Source organism: Hippocampus bargibanti, linkage group LG12 (genome assembly GCF_051943395.1).
Source record: "Hippocampus bargibanti isolate YZ-2025 linkage group LG12, ASM5194339v1, whole genome shotgun sequence".
NCBI classification, from domain to species: domain Eukaryota; kingdom Metazoa; phylum Chordata; class Actinopteri; order Syngnathiformes; family Syngnathidae; genus Hippocampus; species Hippocampus bargibanti.
Genome location: NC_142745.1, coordinates 11078813 through 11105058, shown reverse-complemented (window position 1 = coordinate 11105058; position 26246 = coordinate 11078813). Strand labels below are relative to the sequence as shown.

Here is a 26246-nt window from a genome sequence, read left to right as displayed (position 1 = left end):
CTCCTTTATTGATTTATGCCGGTAACATATCTTTTTACTCACTCTTAGCTTCCTCCGCCCATTTATTTACCCTAAATGAAGTTTCTAGAAATCACACGACCCCGGTCGCTCTTTCCTCGATCCCTCAGCCGGTGAATTGAACCAGGGGCTGCGCTAATCCCCCTCTCCCCCCCTGTGGAGTTTGAGATTATCTTGCATTTCCTCCTTGACGCTGCATCATTATGGGTGATTAAAATCACTGCTCACCAACCGGAAGAAGCTGAACGGCTGCACAATGCCGCAGGTATCCAAATCTTAATACTTGTGCTTGTTTCCTTGTTGTTTACAGGGCGCCATGGGACCCCGCGGACCCCCGGGACCTTCTGGAAAGCCCGGAGATGATGTGAGTGTGTAAAGATTTAATAAATGTGATTAGGAAATATTTCCACTCAATGTTGCTGGAACGTTGAGTTCTTGCAGTTCTCAGAATTTACATTTTCAATCAAGGACAGAACCACAGAGCAAAACTCAACCTACAACCACATCCAGGTGTTTTGTTTTTTTCTTAACCTCGAAGAAACAAAATGGCGAACCCAGTTCCAGTGCTCCAAACACGCAGAAGTCTTTCAATCAGGGAAAGCTCCAGGACTTTTTTTCTCTTCTTTTAGAATTTAGAATTTTTTAAATAATTTAAAAAAATAACATGTTGTCATTATTGATGAATGTTAAAATTGCTGCGATTGTCATGGGTAACAAAAGAAGCACTTTGATTACATTTGTAATCATTTTTTTTTTTCAACTTTATTCAAAAAAATAATTTGATGTATGTTTAAACGTGATTTCATGTATTTACGTCTGTGTAAGCTCTCAGTCGTACAGGAGTGGTCCATCGATGAAAAGGTTGCTTCAGCCGTCATCTGTACTTCTTTGAAGGTGTCGGACGTTTCACTTCTTATCCAAGATGCTTCGTCAGCGCTGACAAAGCATCTTGGATAAGAAGCGAAACGTCCGACACCTTCAAAGAAGTACAGATGACGGCTGAAGAAACCTTTTCATTGTTTCATTTATTTAGGACAAAGTGCTTGTTTTGTTATAGGTTTAGTTTTAATTTTTGGAATATAAATGATTCTCAGGATTTTTAAATCTAGACATTTTTTGTTTTTCAAGGTTTAAAATGAGTTGTATTTTTCTTTGTTGATTTTTGTAATTAATTGTATAATTTTTGAAAGAATGTTTTTTTCCATCAGTTGACAAATGATGCATTTAAAATATATACCATATTTTTTTCATTGAAAAAGGCTTGGGTATTTGATTTAATATTTAGTATTATTATTATTATTATTATTATTATTATTATTATTATTATTATTATTAAAACATTATGATTCACTTTTTCTAGGATTCTAACACCAAGATGTAATTGTCTTTTGAGCCACTGGATGGCAGTAGATTTTAAATGTCACCATGTATCCACTCAGTATCCCTCAATTCCCCAACAATCAGGATCAAACGCAGCACTGTGCAAAGGTTGTTCTGTTTATTTGATTATTATTATTATTATTATTATTATTATTATTATTATTATTAGTAGTAGTAGTAGTAGTAGTAGTAGTAGTAGTAGTAGTAGTAGTAGTAGTAGTTGTAAAAAGATAGAGAAGAGGAATATTATGACTACACTTATTTTTTGTGATTTAGGGTGAGGGTGGCAAACCTGGAAAATCAGGTGAACGCGGACCTTCTGGACCTCAAGTGAGTGGGACATTACTTAATAATACTAATGAAAATGGTGGGAGCTACGAGTCACGCTTTGAAATTTTACCACGGGACAATTCGTCTTTTGCAGGGAGCTCGCGGCTTCCCCGGAACGCCCGGCCTGCCTGGAATAAAGGGACATCGAGTCAGTCAAGTCTTGTTTGTGGTTGACAACTTTTCAGGGGCGGGGTAATTGTTTATTAATTATGTTTCACTAATTCTGTTTGTGTAGGGATACCCTGGTCTTGATGGTGTTAAGGGAGAGACCGGTGCTCTTGGCTCAAAGGTGCAGTGTGATTTAGGATGTTTCAGGATCCTTTTGCCCCCTGTTACGTGTTGTGCATCCTATCAAGAATCGGAATCAGAATCATCTTTATAGAACAAGTTTATAGAACACACAAGGAATTTGTCTCCGGCTGTACAGGCTGCACGAGTATTATCATAACAACAACAAATAATAACAAATAACTATGGAAGGACATTGCGTAATGTAAGTGTAGCGTTGTGCGGTGGTGTCGCCCAATGACAACTTTGAGACTAAGTGCAAAATTTCAAGCAGAGCTCAGTGGTAAAGTACAATACTACAACAGTTGTACAGTTGGGACACACATTTTTTTTTCAATATAACATATTAAATATTATATATATTTACATTTTTCTACATTATACTGTCTTGAAAACGCATGACTTTTGTCTATTTTATGTGGAAAATAATCTGACTTTTCCTTGGTGAAAATCTTACTTTTTTTGAACATGATATACTAATGAAATATTACTTTTTTTCTTGCAGTATTACGAATTTCCCATCTAGAAAAACATGCTTTATGTCTGAACAATCTGACTTTATCAGGAAGATCTCATTTTATCTTTAAAAAAATATGACTTAATCTTAAAAACATGCAATGATTTTCTAATTGTATGCAATGGTTAATATAATATTTATTGTATATCATTTTTTTTTTCTTCTCAGTGTAACCAAAGAACTCTTATTTAATAACTTAATTTAATAACTTACTGTGTGCAGGGAGAAGGTGGTGCCCCAGGAGAGAGCGGATCCCCTGGTCCAATGGTATGTAAATTTACAATATGACACTTTTAAGACATGGCAAATGTAGATAGAACATACAACAACATTAATACACATATATTCTTTGTCCTCTGCAACAAAAAAAGGCTAATGAATTCCCTTTTGATGCTATGGCCTTCAGTATCAATTGTGTATGATTCCAATGAAGGGTGATCATAGTTTAAGATAAAATAAAGGTTATTAAGCATTACTGGAAAAAGTAAACTGAAACTGCTTGACCTTCCTTTCTTTTATACGAATATAGAGCCATTTCACACTGAATACATTTAAAATTAACCCCGGAAGCTTATACGTGATATTGATTGACAAAAATGATTTTAATTAAACTCATGAAGCTCAGAATACATTTCAGTTAGATTTATTTTTTAAGATTTTTTAAATATTATTTCATTATTTTTTTTCTTCAATTTTAGTTTAATTCAGTTTGTTAATTTACAATTAACAAAAAGTAAATACAATTTAAAAAAACACAAGAACCTCTGTCCAGTCTTAATGACATCTTTGTTACCTCCCCAGGGACCCCGAGGTCTGCCTGGTGAGAGAGGTCGTCCTGGACCCAGCGGTGTTGCTGTGAGTGTCTCAAACAGTTCAGCTGACATCAGCAATCAATATTTCATCCAAAGTATACTGACTTTGTTCTTTTTTTTGTTTGTTTATTCCAGGGTGCCCGTGGTAATGATGGTTTGCCCGGCCCCGCTGGCCCTCCGGTAGGTGTGCAATGTTAAAGATAATCATCTTCGGTATTAATTGTAGGGACTCATGTTGGGAATTTTACACATTGGTGCTGTTGAATGGAAAGCATGCGTGAAAGCAACTTTGTAACCTACGTTATATTGCATTTTAGTTGAATCAAGAGTCAAGTCGTTGTTGTTGTTGGATAAATCGACTGGTTTTTTAATGGGGTAAATTGTATTTTTTTTTTTCAAATTCAAAAAGCAAAAAATACAGTACGAAATGTGATGCCAGATTTATACATGGGAGACCCTCAGAGAATAACAAGATAGGAATTGAGGTGAACATTTTCTTGAACTGAAATATGCTCATTTGTAAATATTACACAATAATAATAATAATAATAATAATAATAATACATTACATTTTAAGCGCCTTTCAAAGCTCTCAAGGACACTTTACAGTGTCAGACAAGCATAGGTACTATAATAAATAAAATACAATCACAAATAGAATGCAATAAATAAAATACAATTATAAATAGAAACGAGAGAGAACTACACAGAAAATGCAATTTTAAATAGGTGGGTTTTGAGATGGGACTTGAAGGTGGGAAGAGAATCGGTGTTACGAATGTAGGGAGGAAGTGAGTTCCAGAGTTTGGGGGCAGAGCAGCTGAAAGCCCTGTCCCCCATTATTGCTGAGACGGGCGGGGGGGGGGGGGGGGGCATACAGAGGTTCAGGGAGGAAGAGGATCTGAGGGCACGAGAGGGAATAGAAATTTGAAAAAGGTCAGATAGGTATGGGGGGCAAGGTTATGGATAGCTTTAAATGTATAAAGAAGAATTTTAATTTTAATTGAATAATTTGTTGTGGTATAGAGTGGATTTTAAAAAACACAAAATGGAGTGATGCATGGTTTCCATTGCTTTGCAATGATATGCAAATCCAGGAGAACTAAACAGCAAAATCTTTTTTTTTTAATTTGCATTAAAAGCATGCAAAACCCCCTTCAAGCCCACCCTCAGCTGGGTTTCCAGAAAATTGCACACATTTTCTACCTCCTGACAACCCCAGTGAGATGAGAATAATTGACAACATTCAAGTAACATCTCACCTCCGTAACCATCTAAAATATTGTTGGCTTTGATTTTTTTTTCCTCGTATAGGGCCCGGTCGGTCCTTCTGGATCTCCGGGCTTCCCTGGGTCACCTGGTTCAAAGGTCAGTCTTGTTTGTTTTTTGTCACTTTGGTTCTGGGTCGACACGGTTTAGCCTAAAAATGAACATTTGAACATCATGTTGAAACCTTTTTTTTCTGCAAGACCGCATTTCAACCCTTTTTTGTGTTTCTTTTTGCATTACTACACTACGTCACTTTACATACGACACTACGTCACTTTACATACGACACTACCTCACTTTACTTTCAGAAATTACATGTATTGTATATTGTCAATTGTCTGTCTTTTTTTAGCCACATTATACGTGACTAGCACGCTGGGTCCGAGAGGACATTAATTTCATATGTGCTGTATGTCATGCATATTAGCATATTTGACAATAAAGCTGACTTTGACTTTGAAAAACAGTGCAGTCCTGTTTTACATATTCTGATTGATTAAAAGATGTCTATCACATAATAAACTCCAGTTTATGGAGAAGGAGACTGCTATCTGTGTTTTCATCAAGTCCTTTAACCCATCTACCAATGTTCTGGTATTTTATTTATGGTCCAACACAGAGACTACTCAAAACATTCTTTGTGACAAGAACGGTCTTTCGTGAGTCCAGACAAAAACGGGGAGGGATTATGTTAAGGACAAGTGGTCAAGCTTTGAAATGAGAGAACGCTGCGCTGTATTGAAAAGCGCTTTAAAAGCGGGCCCGTCTGTGTGGAAACTTGGATCGACGGTCTTATTCCCCCCTCACCCCTCTCAATTCTGACTTATTCATCCGGAATGTGCAGACAGCCTCAGCGCAATTCTTGCGTTGGGTGTCAAATGTGATTTTTTTGCTATTTGTGGCAGGGCTCAATCTCTTCTAACCAAAAAGAATTAACCACACAAAGAAAAAAGGAGGGAAAAAGGGAACATTACAGTTAATATAAAACAAAATTGACTATGGTGCACTGCAGTGCTGCTAGCTAGCATTAGCATATGAGCTAGTGGCAGAGTTTTCGAAAACTGATTGAAATACAGGCTAAATTTTGACACTAAATCACTCATACAGTATATGGAGCAGAGTCCAACTTTTTTTGCGCATTAGTGAGTTGCAATAAACCTAAAAAAAACAACCTTAAAACCTTCATTCCTTTCAGGAATACTAATATGATTTAAAACAGTTTCAACGTGGCTGAATTAACCTCATTTTCAGATTTGTTTTTCAAATCCATTTTAAAAATAATAATTAAATTAAAATATATTGTACATGAATTTTTAAAATATTGTACCAGAATAAAAGCTTTAAAAGAGTGAATGAAAATTAAATGGAGATACAGTGATACCTTGGCATACAAACTTAATTGATTCCCAGACAGAGTGTTAAAGGCAAAAAGTGTGTATCCCAAAAAATAATTTCCCCTAGGAAAAAATTAAAATGAGAATAATCCGTTCCAAGGTCCCCATAAAACATAATTTTCTACTTTCTAATTTTCTAAGCCTTAAAACTACACGAAATAGACCTTATTTTATGTATAATAAATGTGCTATGGTATTATAATTAAAGAAATAAACTGTACTGCTTGATAAAGTGGTTTTATTTACCTTTGTGATGGTCGTTGATGGCTTGATGGAATGGAGTGGCCGGTTTCATCAGCATTAAACACTTGATGAGGAACATAACCTTCTTCTTTCGCCATCTTGAGGAATGATCCCTTGGAGATGTTTTCTCTGCAATCATTTTCCCTAGTTCCTCATCAATTGTGTTCTGTTTAGCTGGGTTGATAGCTTTTTGCATCTAGTGTACAGATGGCTTGTGCGGCTTATTTGTGGAGCCTGATTGATGGGATATTTTAACCTCCCAGTCTACACTCTGATTTTGAACTATCAAAGTTGACAGAGTCCTAATTTCACTGTTTTCTATCCATTTTCTCACCATTTCACTTTTGTATTATTTTCACTTTTTTTTGTTTTTTTGTTTCCAGCTCTCTCGTCTCCCTTTCGTGTGTGTGTGTGTGTGTGTGTGTGTGTGTGTGTGTGTGTGTGTGTGTGTGTGTGTGTGTGTGTGTGTGTTTTCTCACTCTGTCTCTTTAATGTTTAACACTCCCCCCCCCCACCCCCCCACTGCTGCGTTCTTGACCAATCATGCGGCTTTAACCGAACACTGGGGGCGGGGAATAGAGGACAAAACAGTCGGCTGCCATTTTCTTCCGAGGAGAACGGGCTCGTTCACGAATGACACATCACTCATTGTGGCGCTCCGTGTGTATCCCGAAAAATAGTTCGTATGCCAAGGTAAAATTTTCATAAATTTAACGTTCGTAAACCAAAAAGTTCATAAGCCAAGGGGTTCGTAAACCGTCACTCATAGCTATCACTGTATATTAACGTTAAAAGATGAATCTATTTTTTTTTTATCTTACATTAATCTTCTAAATCTAATCTAAACTGTTTGTGGACAGTAATTAATTTTGTTACCCCGGGAAGGGGGCCCGTATTCAACATCTGTGTTTGTTGTACATCAGGGAGAAGCTGGTCCCACTGGTGCTCGTGGACCCGAGGGTGCACAGGGACCCCGTGGAGAGTCTGGCACGCCTGGTTCATCTGGACCTTCTGGCGCTTCTGTCAGCGATTTACCATCAAATACTTACTTATATTTTTTGTTATGAAACACAGAGAGGCTTACAGGTGTGTTATGTTGTTTAAAGGGAAACCCAGGTACTGATGGTATCCCCGGAGCCAAAGGATCATCGGTAAGTAGAACAAAAATATATTGTGCTTCCTTAAAGGACAACCGACGCCCCGGACAAGTTGTGTCCATAATTTGTAAAATCACTTCAAATGACTTCTACTGAGCGTATTTTACAAAGATTCCACGGCATATAGCTATATTTTACCTTTTAAAACTCGCGCTGAATATTCAGAAAGTCTTGTTTTTGAGTTGGTGTCGAGTCCGTACGTGACGTCACGGTAGGTATCGTCACTGACTGAGAAAGCGACACACAATGCATTTTGGGTACTTTGTTTGGTCTGAAAACTTCATGTTGATCCGTGTTGATGTCGTAATTTGAAACACATAAATAACGCGATGGTGAATCGTGTGTTGCACCAAGACTACTATTTGATATTTGATATTCGCTGACACAAATTCCCAGCAGACAAATCAGCCCATTTCCAACGGAGCTTGGGCGCCATCTTCTGCATTTTCTGGGTGCTATATTGCGAATTGATATGGGAGGACTCCTTGAATCGATTGCAAACATTTATGCTTTCCTCTTCAGAACTATTTGAATCATAGTCATAACTGGATGAGTAACAAGAAAGCATCTTCTCTGAATCTGAACCCATTGTTTTGATTCTCGAGCAAGGCAAGCCGTCTTGGCGTGACGTCACGAACAAGGGGGCGGGACCTTCTGAAACTGGCCATTTCCAGTTTTATTTTGAAGTTGTTTTTGGACACTTTAAGTCATTTTTATTGATGTTTTTCATTTGACTAAAAATCAGGCTACGTGTTTCAGGTATTTTAGATGCTATCAAACGTTTTTCTGATTTCAGTTAGGAGACAAAAAAATGGTGTCGGTTGGCCTTTATTTAATAAGTAATTTGAATCATTTTCTGAATAAAAGCATAAATAAAAGAGTGTTTTTCTTGGAAGGGTGCTCCTGGTATCGCAGGCGCTCCCGGTTTCTCTGGACCTCGCGGGCCTCCCGGGCCTCAGGGAGCAACAGGACCTCTCGGGCCAAAAGGAACATCTGTACGTGATAGAGCCACCAGAGATCGTTGCTTTCAAATGGAAAATGCATGAATTTCCACTTGAGAAATATTTGTGGATGATGTTCTGTTTTTTTTTCTTCTTTTTTTTGTCCTTCAGGGCGATCCAGGTATCACAGGCTTCAAGGGAGAGGCCGGACCTAAAGGAGAGCTTGTGAGTTTGATTTCGTTTGATTTCATTGACCGCCTTGAGAGGCATTTTTCTCTCATGTCATGTGGACACAACCCAATTTCATAGACATCGCCAAAAGCACATTACCATCCATATAATTTGTAGCTGATCTCAGTCGACTTTTGGTGAGAGATGTGATGTGGGGTATGAGTCACCGGTCAATTGGGGTGCACAATTCACTAAGACAGTCAGATCAACGGTCCAATTTGGATCGCGTTTGTCGGTATTTTAGCAAGAGAAGTTGGGTGAAGGGCACATATCAACAAGCCACCATTCTACTTCAGTCCGATTAAAAAATTATATACAGTGATACCTCAGCTTACGAACTTAATTGGTTCCAAGTAAGTGTGTAAGGCCTCTTCCATTGCCTGAGACTGTTGCTTAGACAACACAGAAACACCCTTAGCCACACGTAGCAATGGTCGACTTAGCATACTGCTACTGGGACGCTAAGTCACACAAACGCACACCTTGTACGTGTTTCTCGATGATCTCCTTCTTCTGCTCGACCGTAATTTTCTTTTGTGTCCCCTTCGGCTTAACATTAGCCCGTGGTGGGGTCTTTTTCGGTCCCATATAGCAAATGTATCCTTGATAATAAACCACGTCTGCATTGAATGCACTCAAAGAAAGTGAGTGTGGAAAACTAGTCCGGCAGCCACCGTGGCGCATGTTCCACTGTGTGGTTTGGTGTTCTTCCGCGCAAAACTAGTCCGCCATCCATCGTGGCGCTCTGCGTGTTTCCCGAACAGTAATTCGTATGGCAAGATTATATTCTTGCGAATTTAATGTTTGCAAGGCGAAAAGTTCATTCGCTAAAGCGTTCGAAAGCCGAGGTAACACTGCATGTATATATTTAAATATTTCAATGCACATATTTTGATATCGTCCTGAAATGATATGAGTTCTAATCATTGTTGTTGTGTGCAGGGACCGGCTGGTCTTCAGGGAGCCCCAGGCCCACAAGGAGAAGAGGGCAAGAGAGGGCCTAGGGGCGAACCCGGCGCTGCTGGACCCATTGGACCTCATGGAGAGAGAGTGAGTACTGTGAAATATGTACGGATACTCAGTGGCAGGTAGTGAATTTCATCGCTTTCCATCTATTCTTGAAAATTCCATCTTGAAAATGGCTTTAACAGTAAACCTCCAACCAAATCCATTTCTTTTACTCCTTCAGTCATTGTGGGTTGACAAAACTGCTATTACATCAACATAATATATTTGCTTATACAGCTTGCTACCGATACAGTGTGCTAGCTCTGGCCAGTATGCTCTTGTCACTAGCGGTTTAAGATCAGAACAGTTTTTGCACACTATGATTGGCGAGTGACTAATCAGAGTTTGTGACTGCGACTCATGTAAAAAGTGTGGTGTGATTTACTAAGAGTCCACTAGAAGGTACCGTTAGCCTGCGAGAAGGCCTTGGTGTCACCAACTTGAAATCTGATTGGTTAGAGCAACAGTTTGATCGGCACATTTGATGCTCCAGGGCCCACAGAACTGATTGTGAAGGCTTCCAGGTCGATTTCTGACCCTGGTAACAAATGATGGCTAAAATGTGATTGGTTAAATGCTTAAATACGAAAACACACACCTGGAAAAAGTAATGAAAGAAAGCTGAAAGACAATTTGGAATTATTTAAGAATCATTTATGGACAAAATAATAAAAAATAATAATTAACATCAGTCCGTGATTTGGATATTTTTAGGCCAGCACAGAAGGCTTTGCAGGCCTTGACGGTCTGACATTGCGGATACTACAGTACATTATAGCAGTCTGAAGGTTTTCTCGTTGTTTGACTTGAAACCCCATGATTAAAAAGACTACCATTTTTGGTTGAAGCCCACTCTCTCCAGAAATTATCGTTATTATATTTAAAGGACAACCGAAACCATTTTTTTTGTTTCCTAACTGACATCAGAAAAACGTTTTATAGCATCTAAAATACCCAAAACACGCAGGCTGATATTTTTAGTCAAATGCAAAACACCAATAAAAATGAGTTAAAGTGTCTAAAAACTACTTCAAAATGACCTCGGGATGGCGAGTTTCAGAAGGTCCCGCCCCCTTGTTCGTGACGTCATGCCAGGATATCTTGCCTTGCTGTAAAATCAAAACAATGGCGTCGGTTGTCCTTTATACTACAAATACTATACGGATAAGTTAAAAAAAAACATTCCAATAATTTCATGACTTGTCCTCTCTCTCTCTCTCTCTCTCTCTCTCTCTCTCTCTCTCTCTATCTGGCATCTGTGTGCCAACTACCTTTGTAGATGGCGAGGGTAGGAGCTTTATTTATACAGGCCATATTTTAAGCAGCAGTTACAAACCACAATATTTTTTTAATAATTTGTGATGAGATTGGATAAGTAACTTATTTTCAAAAGTGTGTGTTCTCATTTGGCAAACGATGGGGCTCATGATTGTAACTGTGGTTTGTTTCCAGGGCTCTCCAGGTAATCGCGGTTTCCCAGGTCAAGACGGTCTGGCTGGTCCCAAGGTGAGTCATATCTTCATTTCCAAAAAGAGAGCTCTTATGACTGCAATGGCTACCAAAATTGGATCCGTGCCCTAATGAAACATGCATTTGCGCAAGATAAGGAAATGTGTGCGGTGGCTCCCATCGAGTCCAACCTTGTCAACTTGCAATTTGCTTTTGCTAGTTTTTTGTTGTCATGCTCACATAATGTCATTTACGAGTCAATGTTATCTTTTCCGGCATGGCTGTAATTAAATTTTAATCCTCCGTAACCTTCAAATATCAGCCCACCCCGTTATAAAGAGCCATTTCAATTTTTGCTGACACATTAAGAGTGCTCTCGCAATACAGCAAAACACTTTAAGCCATGCATCTTGACTTCACCAAACTCACAACAGCCCATTTAGTCTCGCTTTGTACTCCCAGTGTGATTTCAAAAGGATATTTCACACATCATTAACTCCTTTTGACCATTTGGGGAAATTGCTTGCAAAATAAGCCATGCGCGAATGACGTGTTTAATGATGCATGCTATTATCATCACAAAAATAAATCAGGTGTTCACGTTAAATGGACGTCCACAGTCGCACCTTCACTAACCTTTACTGAGCATTTATAGATATTAATATAAGAAAGTACAGTGTAATACGTTTAACAATTACACATTTGCATCCCAAACAATTGGCTTTATTATTTGTTTTCAATGATGGATGTGGACTGGGAGTGTGAATGTGGTTAGCGCGTTAACAATGTTTGTGAAATGCTTTTCAGTATTTTTTTTAGCACAGAATCAATCTTATTTCCACAAATTTCCCAACCTGTGGCGTGCACACTTCCAGAAGCATGAATAATTCATGATCATTAGAACCCAAATTGCTTTTTTTTCTCACAGGTCATTTAAAGGCATGGGGGTGGTTTACTCTGTTGATATGCTTTAAAAAAAAGTTTGGAAATGATTATTTTATCATTTTCTGTGAAGTAGTGACTTGGGTTTGTCTTCTACTGGATCATATAATTCCATTGCAGGAAAGTAACCTACGAGAAAACGTTGGAGGGCAGTTAACACGGCGCGTGAACACGCAGCGGCTCCTCTCTCTCACCTGGCAAATTGGCGTTTTCGTGTTTATTATGTTTGTTAAAGTCATTATAAGTGCCTTGCACGCTGGGTCGGAGAGGACAGTAAATTCATCTGTGCTGTATGTCATGCATATTAGCATATATGCATATTGACAATAAAGCTGACTTTGACTTTAAGAGGAGGCATAGCGAGTGAGTGAGAGCTAAGCTAATAGCTAATAAATAGCAGATAGCCAACAGCTATGCTAGGCAGCTTCACAACCAGCCAGCTAGACAGCTAATAGCTAGCCAGCTAGCTAATGGATAGCTAATAAATAGGTAATAGCCAGATAGCCAACAGCTAGCCAGCTAGACAGCTTACAGCCAGCCAGCTGGACAGCTAATAGCTAGCCAGCTAGCTAATGATAGCTAATAGATAGCCCGATAGCCAACAGCTAGCCAGCTAGACAGCTTACAGCCAGACATGACAAATAAGTATGGAGGACACATAAAGGCTAATTCAAGTGAGTACAGAGCTGGAGCTACAATGATGATAACGGGATGGTGTTCCACAGGCAAAATTGCAAAGAGGCACAATATACAGTGAGACCTCAACTTACGAACTTAATTGGTTCCCAGACAGAGTGTGTAAGGCGAAAAGTGTGTATCTCAAAAATGAATTTCCCATAGGAAACCATTAAAATGGGAATAATCCGTTCCCGGGTTTCCATAAAATATACTTTTCAACTAAATAAGCCTTAAAACTACACACAACATACCTTATTCTATGTATAATAAATGTGCTATTGTATTGTAATGAAAGAAATACACTGCATTGTATCATAAAGTCACTTTATTTACATTTGTGATGGTCATTTATGGCTTGATGGAATGGCGTTGGAGGTCGAAGGTCAAAGGGAATTGCTGTTTGGAAAGAGAGGCGCAGTACATGAGGACTGTAATTAAAAAAATAAACTGTGCTGTAAAATAAAGTTTTATTTACCTTTTTGTTGGTCGTTGATGGCTTATGGAAGGAGAGTCACCTTCCATAGGGACTGTTGGTAACTTAACCTCTGGTGCTGTTCGGTCGTGTGCTTCCGCCGAAGATCACTCCGCCAGCCGTGGTGGGTGTGTATTATGAAAATAGTGCTTATTATAAGGTTTAATTTTCATAAATTTGACGTTTGTAAGATGAAAAGTTTGTAAGATAAGGTGTTTGTAAGTTGAGGTCTCACTGTAGTCCATTTTGGGTTACTGTTGAGAGCGTTAATGGCGATGGGGGAAGAAGCTGTTTAAATGTCTGCTGGATTTGGTGCCCATGGATCGCAAGCGCCTGCCTGAGGGGAGGAGCTGGAAAAGGTGGTGGTCAATCTGGTTGTTGACGGTGCCTCACGGCGCTAAATAAAATTTGTTCTCGGCTGTTCGATGCTTGCCTGTGCAAATGGTAACTCGGCTCAATGAATCTTGTCCTTACACTCTGTGGCCACCCGATGGTAGCATAACTCCGAATCTGCCGCTTGTCTGCCAAGTGACCCAAATGTCTCACGTGTCAGCATCAGAATCTCATTAAATGTGATCTCCCTGCGCACATATTTCATTTACGCTCAAATGAACCTGCCAGAATTTAATCTGCTCATCTTCAGCGAGTCAATGAGAGGCATCACGCCATTAAAAGGAGCACTCGTCTGCTCCTGCGGGATTTTTTGGGGTGGATTAAAAAGCCTGTTTTTTATGCTCACTCTCTCTCTCTCTTATTTATTTAGGGTGCACCTGGTGAGCGTGGACCCTCAGGTGCGAGTGGTCCCAAGGGTGCTAACGGTGACCCGGGCCGTCCTGGAGAGTCTGGTCTCCCTGGCGCCAGAGTAAGTTCTCTTTTAAAAGAAATAGATTAGTCCATTCTGGCTCCTGCTCATGGCTCATCATCCTTCATTGTCAGTTCCGCACTAGACAAGGTCAATCATGATGTTATAAAAATTTCAACTCATGATGACAGTGAGTGATTGCAATCAAGGTTGTCTGCGTTTTTATAACATGGCTAAAAGTACTCGCACATCACTACTTTTATTCCCCACGTGACGCAATGCAATTTAATAAGTAATTATGCATTGTGTGTATTTATGTTTGTTTTGATCTTTATTATTATTATTATTATTATTATTGTTGTCGTTATTATTATTGGTATTAATAGTAGTAGTAGTAGTAGTATCATTATTCATATTATTATTATCATTATTATTATCATTATTATTACTATTATTATTGTTATTATTGTTAGCATTAGTGTTATTATTATTATTATTATTATTATTAATACATTTCATTTACAAGCACCTTTCAAAGCCCCCAAGGAGACTTTATAATAAAAAAGAACAACAATCAACGGCAGAAAAGTAAAACCATATATGAAATTATAAAATATAAAAGAGCTGATTAAATTACACTGTGATAAATTAACTCACTTGGATGAATAAAAATGACATAATTGAAGGTGGATGGGACCAAATTTGGCTAAAAGAGGGTTTTGCCTGACCTAACTGAGTTACGCAATCTTGGAATAAAAATAACATTACAAAAATATGACAGCATATTGGCAAATCTAAAATATTACACCGATTAGAAAATATTTTACAACATTAAAAAATAATTTTCACATAAAAAAAAGTGTGAATTGGGCTTATCCTTGTCATCTCCTTATTTTTTGTTTGGGAGCCGAAAGACAACTACTCCTCCTAGCAACACTAAATACGCAATTAATAATAATGTCAGTTATCATGACTTAACGATAAACCATAAACTCTTTTATCCTTAATCAGGACAAGTTCCACCATCTAAAGCTTTTTTATGTCTTTTCCATTTCTTGCGGTCGTAAAGTATTCGTCTTCCAGTCTGGGCGAAGATTCAATTCCCCCAACGGAGCGATGTGTCTCGTCTCTATGCAAATGATGTGATGTATATGTTTGTTGATTGTGTGTTTGTGTGCTCTGGCAGGGTCTTACTGGACGTCCCGGAGACGCTGGTCCCCAAGGCAAAGTCGGACCTTCTGTGAGTGCAGCCCATCCAATTGTGTGACTGATGTCGATCAAAAATTGTTAAAAAAAAGAATAACGTCGCCAGCTTTAGTAGCCATGATGTGATGGAACATCATTCGCGGGCGCCGAGAGCCTTTTTAGTAATTGAGCAATCCACACTTAATGACAAATCCAATCATTACCTTCCAGCTCAGCAGTTTCAATGTCTCACTCTGACATTTTCATGTTCCTCATTTCATGGCATACACATTATTTTTGGCCGATGAATTCCTCTGTTCAATATTAACCATTTTACGACTTACAACTGCTGCATACCGACAATTAACTTTTTTTCTGTGCAGGGAGCTCCTGGTGAAGACGGTAGACCGGGACCCCCTGGCCCACAGGGTGCCCGTGGACAACCTGGCGTCATGGGATTCCCTGGACCTAAAGGAGCAACGGTAAGCATGTTTTCACAGCGTTAGGCTACAACACATATTGCTACCATATGACTATTAGTGTACTTTATTGGGTTATTGGATTAGCCTTTATTACTCTGGCAGTGGAGATATTTACATTTCACAGCAGCAAAGGTATGGAAGGAAGAGGAAAGGAAAGGAAGAAGTAGAAAAACAAAATACAGGAGCTGCTAGAAAGGCAGCCACTCTCGCGGCGCCATCTTCAAGTCAAAAGAACAACAACAAAAAAAATAGTATGACAACACAAAGACACAGTCATTCTATCTTAAGCACTTTCTGCACCCTCTATGTTGTATGAAGCAGTTCTAGATGAAAGAGTAGCGGATCAAAGCGTCTTTTTCACCAGTGGAACAGGGACGTCATGGTTGGAATGTGCAAAAGCAAACATGAAGCTGTAGCACCCATTTCTGAAAAGAGATTGTCTCACATCTCCTGTCCCACATAAATCCGCTTCAATTCCAAGGTGCGACAGTTCCACATATGCATCGGCGCTCTGTGTGATATATTATTATATATTATTTAGTTGTGTTTTTTTTTTTTACTTCAAGATGGCGCCGCGAGTATGGCTGCCTTTCCAGCAGCCCCTGTATTTTGTTTTTCTACTTCTTTCTTTCCTTTCCTCTTACTTTCATAACTTTGCTGCTGTGAAATGTAAATTTTTCTACTGCTAGACGAATAAAGGTACTACATCCAATCCAATCCAATAATATGAGGCAAAATTCAGGAGATTTATATATATTATCTGTGACCAAAGCTAAATTTGAAAAATATAGTCAGGGAGGTTTGTGGCAGTGGCTTCCCCACTGCTTCACTCAGCTTGGTAGAATTCGTGGGGCCCGATAATTTGTGCCCTTTAGCCTAATTTAGAAAAAAAAATCTGATTCTTGTCTCATAGTGTTAGGGAGATTCGCTGTACGAACATCTTTTCTATTTCCTTTTGCATCATTTTGTTTTTCTTGGACTTCCTGACATGTCACATCCTGCCCGCCTTTACATGACGTCACATCCTATCCGTCTTTATAAAAGCTCTCCCAACACGCCCCATCGCTCTCTCTCTCTGGCCCTCCTCAACCGACCTCACAATGTCCCTGCTGTCTACAAGATTAAAATAATCTCTTTTGTTCAACACCTTGGTTCCTGCTGATTTTACTACCATCGTCTAACACCGTGAAGGGCCATGAACCAGAGGGAACGATCATTTTTAATCCAACATTATTTGGTGCCGAAACCCGGGACCTCTCGTTAACCCAACACATAGACAATGTTGTTTCTGTGCAACCTTAACATAGTGAGTTCTAATTTCTTACACTGCGTACAAAAGACATCCCTGCACTTGCTATGACAGACACTGTGGACATTGGTTAGAAGGCATGTTTGTTGGTCAACAATTATTTAGCACGTTTAACTGCAGCATTTCATAGAGTGGACCAAAAGTATTTTTTTGACTTGTTTGTCACAGAAATTGGGTATCAGGAGCGCTCTTGAGTGGTTTCTATCCAATTTGCCTCCACTGTTGTATGATGTTCCACAAGGTTGAATGCTGGGTCCTCTGCTGTTATCACCGTATCTGCCGCTATTGGCTTTGTAATAAACAAAATAGTCACGATGCTGTTTCCACGGCAACACAGATCTGGGATTTTTTTCCCCCGCCCCATATAGCAAATAAATGCCACAAACAGACTTATTTGTTCAGCACGTTCTAAAATAAACAATACATATTTATTTGGCCACTTGTTGCTCGGCACCACCTCAGCAAAGGATCAAGAAAATATTTGTCTGCATTATTTTGCACTCAAGGCCAACCGAACTGTACACAATCACCATCCGCTTAGTGTGTTTGCATTGACCTACTCGTCCTCCTGATGCACATTTTCTTGTTGATCATTTCTTACTTTTGCACTGCGTCCTTGTGGTTTGTTTATAGGGCGAGCCTGGCAAATCTGGTGAGAAGGGATTGGTTGGAGCTCACGGTTTAAGAGTAAGTGTGAAGTTATCATCACTAAAACAAAACACGTAACACACACGTTAACACTTTTTTTCTTCACCTCAGGGTCTAGCTGGTAAAGACGGTGAAACTGGCGCTGGAGGACCCCCCGGCCCTGCTGTACGTATATCAATAATATTGCAAGAGTAATATTGCGCATATTTTCGAAAGTGTATTACATGGTAGTAGTTGACTTATATTGTGTTTATTTCAGTTGATTTGATGTTTACTATTATCTTTAGGGCCCTGCTGGTGAGAGAGGAGAGCAAGGACAGCCTGGACCCTCTGGTTTCCAGGTACAGTAAATGTCACACTTATGAACTCAATCACACACCGTGCTAACGGAAAGCCAGTACCTCCAATTTGTGTTTTTCCTAAGAAATCAACAATATATGATAAGTAACATTTAGCATTTTTGAAAGAAAAAAAAGTGTCTTTTTGGACAAAAGTGTCTTTTTGGAACAAATTGAAAAAAAAGTCATTTGTTTGCCCTTTATGGGACACCCAAGTTATTAATATCGATATGGAAAGATAAATATTATTTTTTTTATTTCATATAACTATCCAAAACATTTTAACGTCTTAAAAGATTTACATTGTTTGGATTTTACTTTTAACTGAATTTTCCATTCATCCATTACACAACAACCAAATTGTGATTTTTCTTTTTTGTAAAAACTATATTTTTGTAACACATTGGGCAGTATGGAATACATTTTATTGACACAAACAATTTTTATTTTAGAAAAAAATACTAAAATTAAATTAAAAACATATTTTCCACCATCACTACTAAAAAAGTTAAAAAAAATGCAATTGCAACAAGAGAATAGTCATTCAAAAAAAACTACGAAAGCTACACACTATTACATTTGTTTACAAATGTATAATCAAATATCAGAAAGCCTTTAATAGTCCCACAGTTGGCAAATTTGCAATCTACAGCAGCAAAATTGAAAAGGGTGGAGGTTGGGGGAGGGGTCAAAAAGAAAAAAAAATGTTGCATGTACAAAAAAAAAAATACATTGTTAGGCATATTCAAATTAACACTTATTATATTCCCTTGTCCATCAACCACTGGGTCTTAATTTTGGAGTACAGCATCAGCTGTTGTTAAAGCGCTATATCAATCAGAATTGTAATAACTCTAATAAATAAATATGTATGCTTGTACACACAGTGATGGTTTATGTCTTGTTGACACAGGGTCTGCCCGGCCCTCCTGGTCCCCCTGGTGAGGGAGGCAAGCCTGGAGATCAGGTACGTGCACCTGGAAAAGACAGGCAATCATGCAGGATTCACTGGAGAGCTTCAGGACAATATTATTTAGACCCTCATGGGTCCAACAAGTGCTTAGAAATTGATTTTGCTTTTGCTGCAAGTCAGACATCCATTTGAGGTTTTTGACCGTATTACACTGTGTATCTTTTCTTCCTATGGCCAAGAAGAAATTGTATTGATTTTATTATCTGATACAAGATGACTCATGTAGCTTGGGTTATATCACTTGTTTGTATTTTCATTGTGTGTTCTTTACATAATTATTGCTTCAGGGTCTCAGGGATATATTGATCGCATTCACTCAATAACATATTATTCTTGTTATTACAGTTACAGCAATGTCATCCTTATCTTATAAAAATTAGCACTAGCCATTTTTTTTTTTTTTTTTTTTGGGGGAGAACAGATACTACTGGTCTCTTATTTAAAGTACAACCGACACCTCCGGACAAGTTGTGTCCATAATTTGTAAAATGACTTCGAATTATTTCTACGGAGCGTATTTTACAAAGATTCCACCGCATATAGCTATATTTTACGTTTTAAAACTCGCACTGAATATTCAGAAAGTCTTGTCTGGAACGCCCCTGACCAAGAAAGCGAGACACAATGCATTTTGGGTACTTTGTTTGGTCTGAAAACTTCGTGTTGATCCATGTTGATGGCGAAATTAGAAGGAAAACACATAAATAACGCGATGGTAAATCGTTGTGTGTTGCACCAAGACTACGAGTTGACACAAATTCCCAGCAGACAAATCAGCCCATTTCCAACGAAGCTTGGGCGCCATCTTGTGCATTTTCTGGGACGCTACATTGGAGTCCAGACGCCTCAAAATGACACGGAAGGACTTCTCTAATCAATTGCAAACATTTATGCTTTCCTCTTCAGAACTATTTGAATCATACTCATAACTGGATGAGTAACAAGAAAGCATATTTTCCGAATCTGCAGCCATTGTTTTTATTCTAGACAAGGCAAGACGTCCTGGCGTGACGTCCCACACAAGGGGGCGGGACCTTCTGAAACTGAAACTTTCTGAGGTCATTTTGAAGTAGTTTTGGGACACTTTAACTCATTTTTATTGCTGTTTTGCATTTGACTAAAAATATCAGCCTGCGTGTTTTGTGTATTTTAGATGCTGTAAAACGTTTTTCTGATGTCAGTTAGGAAACAAAAAAATGGTGTCGGTTGTCCTTTAACTACAGTGAACACATGACCACTTGTACTAAAACACATTGACTCTCCGAGGCCCACTTCCTGATTCATCACCTGTCACATGCTCTCTCCTGCACTAGGGTGTTCCAGGAGAAGGCGGAGCTGCAGGTGCCACTGGACCAAGGGTACGTTGACATGCATTTTAGGATGATGCTAACAAACATTCCAAAATCCCATTGCCATGCTAACAGTTAGACACAGTAGTTTGGAACTGTGGAGTAATATATGTACAGAGATAACAACAATGCTCACAAGTATATATTATTTATACACTATGAAAAACGACAACTGGTTTAGCATCTTAATGAGTCTCTGATGGTAGTAGAAGTAGTACATGTACTCGTATTTATTTGTGTTTGTGTGGCTTTATTATACTACCTAACAGTAGCTTATTGAATGATGATAAACTTTTTAATTCTTTACATTTTATTTAATCATTTTACTGCTCTGGTTAGAACAGATTAATGGTCTTTCCATTCATTTCAACGTAGAAAGGTAATTTGAAATTTGAGAGAATGGTCTCTGAACGTTTTTTTTTCCCAAGACGTCATTTTAATAAATCTTATCTTAAGACACGGTAACATTATCGAGCTATAATATTAACTAGTGCTTCAACTAAGAAAAATAATAATCTGCACTTAATGCCTCAATTACAATGCATTCCACATACAAGGTAAATAAAATTGTACAAAAAAGACAAAACATTTCTAAAAGTATTACTATATTGTATTTTAAAGTTAAATACAACGGATCTGCCCTTTATAAATGTACTGAAAAAAAGTTATTTACACACGATAGTATTATGTATATTTTCAACACAAATTAATAATAAGTGATAACCGATGGATTGACTTATGTTGATGTTCAGGGAGAGCGAGGCTTCCCCGGTGAGAGAGGAGCAGCCGGTACTCAGGGTCTGCAGGGAGCACGGGGTCTGCCCGGAACCCCTGGAACTGACGGCCCCAAGGTGAGTCAATATAAGTCATGAATGCAATATAGCTCAACGCTCCATTTATTCCTTCCACAATCAATAGCTGCCTGCTGTTTTTCTGTTTGGCAGCCTCACCTGGAAGGGGAAATGTCATTACAGAATCTTTGTGATAAGGCGTCACAACATTCACCGGCAAACAATGATTATTTAAGTACAAATTGACTTCCCACAGATGCAATCCACCGTGTGTTTTCAATTCAGCCACCGGCACATTTAAAAAGTTTAATTGCAGTAACACGTGGAAGCAGATGTCGTTGTCACACGCTCGGTTATCTGAAGCAATGTCCTTATCTACGTGAAATGCCAGAAAGCAGCAACTAAAAGTCAACCTGGAATTAGTCCCAGAGTTGGCAATTGGGATTCATCAACTGGCCACAACAATGGGTTGACACATGCACAATATAACAGAATCTATTCATACAAAGACTGAAGGCTGAGAGGCATTTGCATGGCACATAAAGACGAAAAAGCCTGCGTGCTCCCAATCACACTTGTGGACAATTTAAAGTGTTCCATTAACCTCCCATGACATTTTTTGGAATTCACCTGCTATGCATCTATCCAGCTATCTAGCTATCCATCTAGCTAGCGATCTAGCTAGCTATGTAGCTACATAGCTAACTAGATTGCTAGCTAGATCGCTAGCTAGATATATTCCGGGTTGAGTGAACGCTGGCGCGTGTGGCTGCCGCTGCTCACCCGCAGAAAAGATATCATGTGACTGTAAAGTGTCCTTGTTTTGAAAGGTGCTTATAAATGAAATGTATTCTTATTGTTATTATTATTATTATTATGGCTAGATCGCTAACTAGATAGCTAGCTAGATAGCTCTATCTTTAACTGTATCGCTAACTCTGTCTCTATCTCTGCCCCTTCCTCTCTATCTCTCTCTCTCTCTCTCTCTCTCTCTCTCTCTCTCTCTCTCTCTCTCTCTCTCTCTCTCTCTCTCTCTCTCTCTCTCTCTCTATCTGTCCGTCCGTCTGTCTGGCTTGTTAGCTTGCTAGCTATCTAGCTATCTCTATCTATTCTCTATCGCCATCTCTTTCTCTCTCTCTCTCGCTATCCATCAATCAATTATTGTACCTATTTGTACCGAAACAAATAAGTTCCCCGTTCAATATTCTTTAAATATTAAAAGTATACATACACTATGTATGTGTATGCATCTTCACATAATCAATAGATGAATGATTCCTATATGACTCGGATAAACACAAGTCCCGCATACACCAAATGAACTGAGTGTTTACAAGTTCAATATGTAAAAATATAATGATGAAGGTGTGTCAACCTTGCCTGATAAATTCTACAATCTCGTCTCACTCTTTAGGGCGCTATCGGCCCGGCTGGAGGCGGCGGAGCTCAGGGACCTCCCGGTCTCCAGGGGATGCCTGGAGAGAGAGGAGGCTCTGGTATACCTGGACCCAAAGGAGACAGAGTAAGAATGCGTTTTGAAGTAATGTTTACATACGGTGATAAAATTATTGATAATAAAATGTTGTTTTAACCTTCACAGGGTGACCTTGGAGAGAAAGGACCCGAAGGTGCTGCTGGTAAAGATGGTGGCAGGGTGAGTTTAGAGCAAGGGTATGAAACGCATTTTTTACTGCGGTCCACATTGTAGTTACGATTTCCTATCAAGGGGCGTTATGTATTTGGGGAAGCCATTGCAATGGTTTATCCCCTCCACATATTATATATAGAGTGCACAAAAAAAATAATGAATAACTAGTTTTCAAATTTCAAGTAAAAATAATGACTGTTATCATGGTTTACATGTGACAATTTGAAATTTTGCTTCAGACTTTAGCAAGCATCATGCAAATCAACATACTTAATTTGCTTTCGCAGGCTGAATAAAATGATGTGGTGGGCCAGATTTGGCCCCCGGGCCTTGACTTTGACACCTGTGGTTTAGAGTGATGAGATAAAAACACTGAGCACTGAAGGGTTTTACTTCCGTAGTCTATGTGAGCTTGAGTGCAAAAGATGGAGCAGCTTGATTTTTTTTCTGATGGAATTTGTTATGTTTGTGACTTGTCATTGAACTTTACTGTCATGCTATGATGAAATTCAAACAAAATTATACTAAATGAGGAAAATTGTACTTTTAGTCGCTTGTTGACATCTTATCATTTCATCAGTAACACCAGAAATGACCATTGATTGAATCTATATTTATCTTTCAGGGTCTTACTGGTCCCATCGGCCCTCCTGGTCCTGGCGGCCCCAATGGTGAAAAGGTAAAGTTAATATTTTTCCTGTATACAGAATTAATTTTCAAAAATATACATGGAACATGTGTTTTGTTCACAGGGTGAATCCGGTCCTGCTGGTCCTTCTGGAGCTCCTGGTACCCGTGGTGCTCCTGTAGGTTTTTATCCTTTAAAAGCCTGCCAAATATCACAAATATACATTCACACATTTACCGTTGTGTTCTGCTATAGGGTGACAGAGGTGAGACCGGACCTCCTGGGCCTGCTGGATTTGCCGGACCCCCTGTAAGTCACACAGAGACAGGCATAATTGAGCTTATCGAGCGTACTGTACGTCAGGATGACGCACAATGTTGTCCTTGTCACTTCCGCTTTTCAGATGTATATAGACGTTATAGCGCATCATCTAACACGCTAAAAATAGATCGAGATGCGACAAAAACAAGTCCCCCACTGTCACTTGTGAGGGTGCACTTTGCGAAATGCGCTAAATTCTACTCTTCACCTTAAGACTTGAAAGAAAGTATCTCACATGAATGTAAATGTAAAACTATAATGTGCATTTTCCAACAATTTTTGGACCAAAAATGGCCCAACATTAACCCTTTCATGCACCCTGATAACATGATACGCTGTCCATTATAGTAACCTATTTCCCTGAAAGGGTAAATGATTTCATCTTGGATAAATATTGAATAAAAAAAAATCCTACTTTCAAATGTTTACACATTTTGTCACAAGGAACGAATGTCACTTTTTTGAAGCGTTATTGTCTAAGGTTTTCCTATTAAAAAATAAAAAGTAAATAATGAACACTAACACAGCACTTGCCCACCAATTCACCTCCACAAGCTAATGCTAATATTTACCAAGACAACTCAAAAGTGTTCATATTTCTCCTCCAGGGCTCAGATGGACAACCTGGACTCAAGGGAGAGATGGGAGAATCTGGCCAGAAGGGTGACGCTGGCGCTCCCGGACCACAAGGACCGTCTGGTGCCCCTGGACCTGCCGTCAGTCACTTATAACTCATTTAACCAATTCATCAATGAATTGAGTGTCAACAATGTTGCCAATGTTGAGGAATTAATTGTCCTGAAGCAGGTGAGGTCCCATTTAGCAATTAAGTACAGTGTTTGTTTGTTTTTTTTCCAGGGTCCTACTGGTGTTTCTGGACCTAAAGGCGCCCGCGGTGCTCAGGGACCTTCTGTAAGTGACCTCATGACACTTGCCATCACATTCGCTGACTTTCTTGAGATGGGTTTTTATTCCCTTCACTCTATTTCAGGGTGCTACTGGTTTCCCTGGAGCCGCCGGAAGAGTTGGACCCCCCGGCCCTAATGTAAGTCGGACAAGGATTTTTGACCCGGTGCTATATTCAATAGCAATACGCAAGCAAATTTCATATTGAAATTATGCAGAGATGGGCACGTCTGCATACGTTGCCAGTCCGTTATTTCTACCTTTGGAAGTTCCATGGGTACTGTTGCACTTCCGAAAAATCGGCAAATGGCGATTTGGGTGGCAGAGAAAATTATTTTTGTCTTCACCTGCTCCATCAATGTGTAATGCTTCCATTTAATATTATTACTTACTGATCAGTACTTCTCACATTTGGAATTAATTGTGTTTTGCTGCCAACCGTTGACAAGTGCCTGTCTCCAATTTGATAGCTGTCATTTCTTTTTTTCCATAGACACATACTTTGTTCAAAAAATGACGTATTTGTTCAAAATATACTGTACAAAAAGAATGAATGTTTTTTCCTTTAAAAAAAAAAACACAAAATTATCAATATATTTTTTACATTTTTTTTATTGATTTACCAGGCCCAATATATAAACAAACTTAATTGGTTTCCATAAAGTGTGTGTAAGGCAAAAGGTTCGTCTGCCAAACATTTATTTCCAATAAGAAACCATTAACCAAATGAGAATAATCCGTTCCCGGGTCCCCATAAAACATAATTTCCTACTAAATAAGCCTTAAACTACATAAAATATACATTATTTTATGTATAATAAATGTGCTATTTTATTGTAATTAAAGAAATAAACTGTACTGTATAATAATGTTGTTTTATTCATATTTTTGTATATATTTTGTATATTTGTATTTTTTTTCCTGATAATAATGTTAATGTTAAAATGTTTAAATTGTGTTTTTAAATGAAAATTGTACTTCATAAGTGGAGGTCGATTATAACTCTTTACATCTGGAAAAAACAATTCTGAATTTATCATTTTGATTTAAATGTTTCAAATGAAAAGAACACTTTCCTAAATACTATTCTTCCTTGTTTGGTTCTTAGGGCAATCCTGGACCCGCCGGTCCCGCTGGCCCCTCTGGCAAAGACGGCCCCAAGGGCGTGAGGGGAGACGGCGGCCCCCCAGGCAGACAGGGCGATGCTGGACTTCGTGGTTCTGCTGGTGCTCCCGGAGAAAAGGGAGACGCTGGAGAGGATGGCCCCCCAGTGAGTGTGCCATCATATTTTTTTAAGCGCTCTTGTAGGATTGACGTGCCGGGGGACCATTTTTCCACCACTCTGCTTCAAGTGACGCTGGCTGTCTGCTGAGAGAGAATTCCGTCCATTAATACAGCCGGCTGTCATTGAGCATAATAGCAAGGCAATGCAGTGGAGAGCCGCGCCATCTTACTGACAGATTGATGGCAGGCCCTTAAGCTTCTATCTTATCTTACACCCACACATACACACACACACACACACACACACACACGCACACACACACACACACGCACACACACACGCACATACACACACACACACACACACACAATTGTAGATGACAGGGCCTGTCTAGCAAACACCATCTGACAAATGATGACATATTCAACTATATAGATCCCGAGAGTCAGCTACATACATGTTCCATGTGTGTGTTATTTGTTTAAACTGTGAAACTTATTCAACGTTTTGAC

The 26246-nt window shown here is 39.0% G+C and overlaps 1 protein-coding gene across 2 annotated transcripts in view; it reads left to right on the top strand.

Moving 5' to 3' along the window:
• col2a1b (collagen, type II, alpha 1b) overlaps nucleotides 1-26246 on the top strand; it is a 59758-nt gene that overhangs the window by 21449 nt on the left and 12063 nt on the right. For both annotated transcript variants that reach the window (XM_089011279.1, XM_089011278.1), the window contains 32 exons: nucleotides 329-382; nucleotides 1675-1728; nucleotides 1823-1876; nucleotides 1964-2017; nucleotides 2756-2800; nucleotides 3335-3388; nucleotides 3481-3525; nucleotides 4660-4713; nucleotides 7175-7273; nucleotides 7358-7402; nucleotides 8305-8403; nucleotides 8521-8574; nucleotides 9523-9630; nucleotides 11041-11094; nucleotides 13893-13991; nucleotides 15118-15171; nucleotides 15500-15598; nucleotides 17541-17594; nucleotides 17667-17720; nucleotides 17843-17896; nucleotides 18807-18860; nucleotides 20180-20224; nucleotides 20968-21066; nucleotides 22421-22528; nucleotides 22607-22660; nucleotides 23280-23333; nucleotides 23407-23460; nucleotides 23538-23591; nucleotides 24212-24319; nucleotides 24462-24515; nucleotides 24595-24648; nucleotides 25618-25779. In XM_089011279.1, the coding sequence (XP_088867405.1) occupies nucleotides 329-382; nucleotides 1675-1728; nucleotides 1823-1876; nucleotides 1964-2017; nucleotides 2756-2800; nucleotides 3335-3388; nucleotides 3481-3525; nucleotides 4660-4713; nucleotides 7175-7273; nucleotides 7358-7402; nucleotides 8305-8403; nucleotides 8521-8574; nucleotides 9523-9630; nucleotides 11041-11094; nucleotides 13893-13991; nucleotides 15118-15171; nucleotides 15500-15598; nucleotides 17541-17594; nucleotides 17667-17720; nucleotides 17843-17896; nucleotides 18807-18860; nucleotides 20180-20224; nucleotides 20968-21066; nucleotides 22421-22528; nucleotides 22607-22660; nucleotides 23280-23333; nucleotides 23407-23460; nucleotides 23538-23591; nucleotides 24212-24319; nucleotides 24462-24515; nucleotides 24595-24648; nucleotides 25618-25779 (2187 nt within the window). The remainder of the gene's footprint in view (nucleotides 1-328; nucleotides 383-1674; nucleotides 1729-1822; nucleotides 1877-1963; nucleotides 2018-2755; nucleotides 2801-3334; nucleotides 3389-3480; nucleotides 3526-4659; nucleotides 4714-7174; nucleotides 7274-7357; nucleotides 7403-8304; nucleotides 8404-8520; nucleotides 8575-9522; nucleotides 9631-11040; nucleotides 11095-13892; nucleotides 13992-15117; nucleotides 15172-15499; nucleotides 15599-17540; nucleotides 17595-17666; nucleotides 17721-17842; nucleotides 17897-18806; nucleotides 18861-20179; nucleotides 20225-20967; nucleotides 21067-22420; nucleotides 22529-22606; nucleotides 22661-23279; nucleotides 23334-23406; nucleotides 23461-23537; nucleotides 23592-24211; nucleotides 24320-24461; nucleotides 24516-24594; nucleotides 24649-25617; nucleotides 25780-26246) is intronic.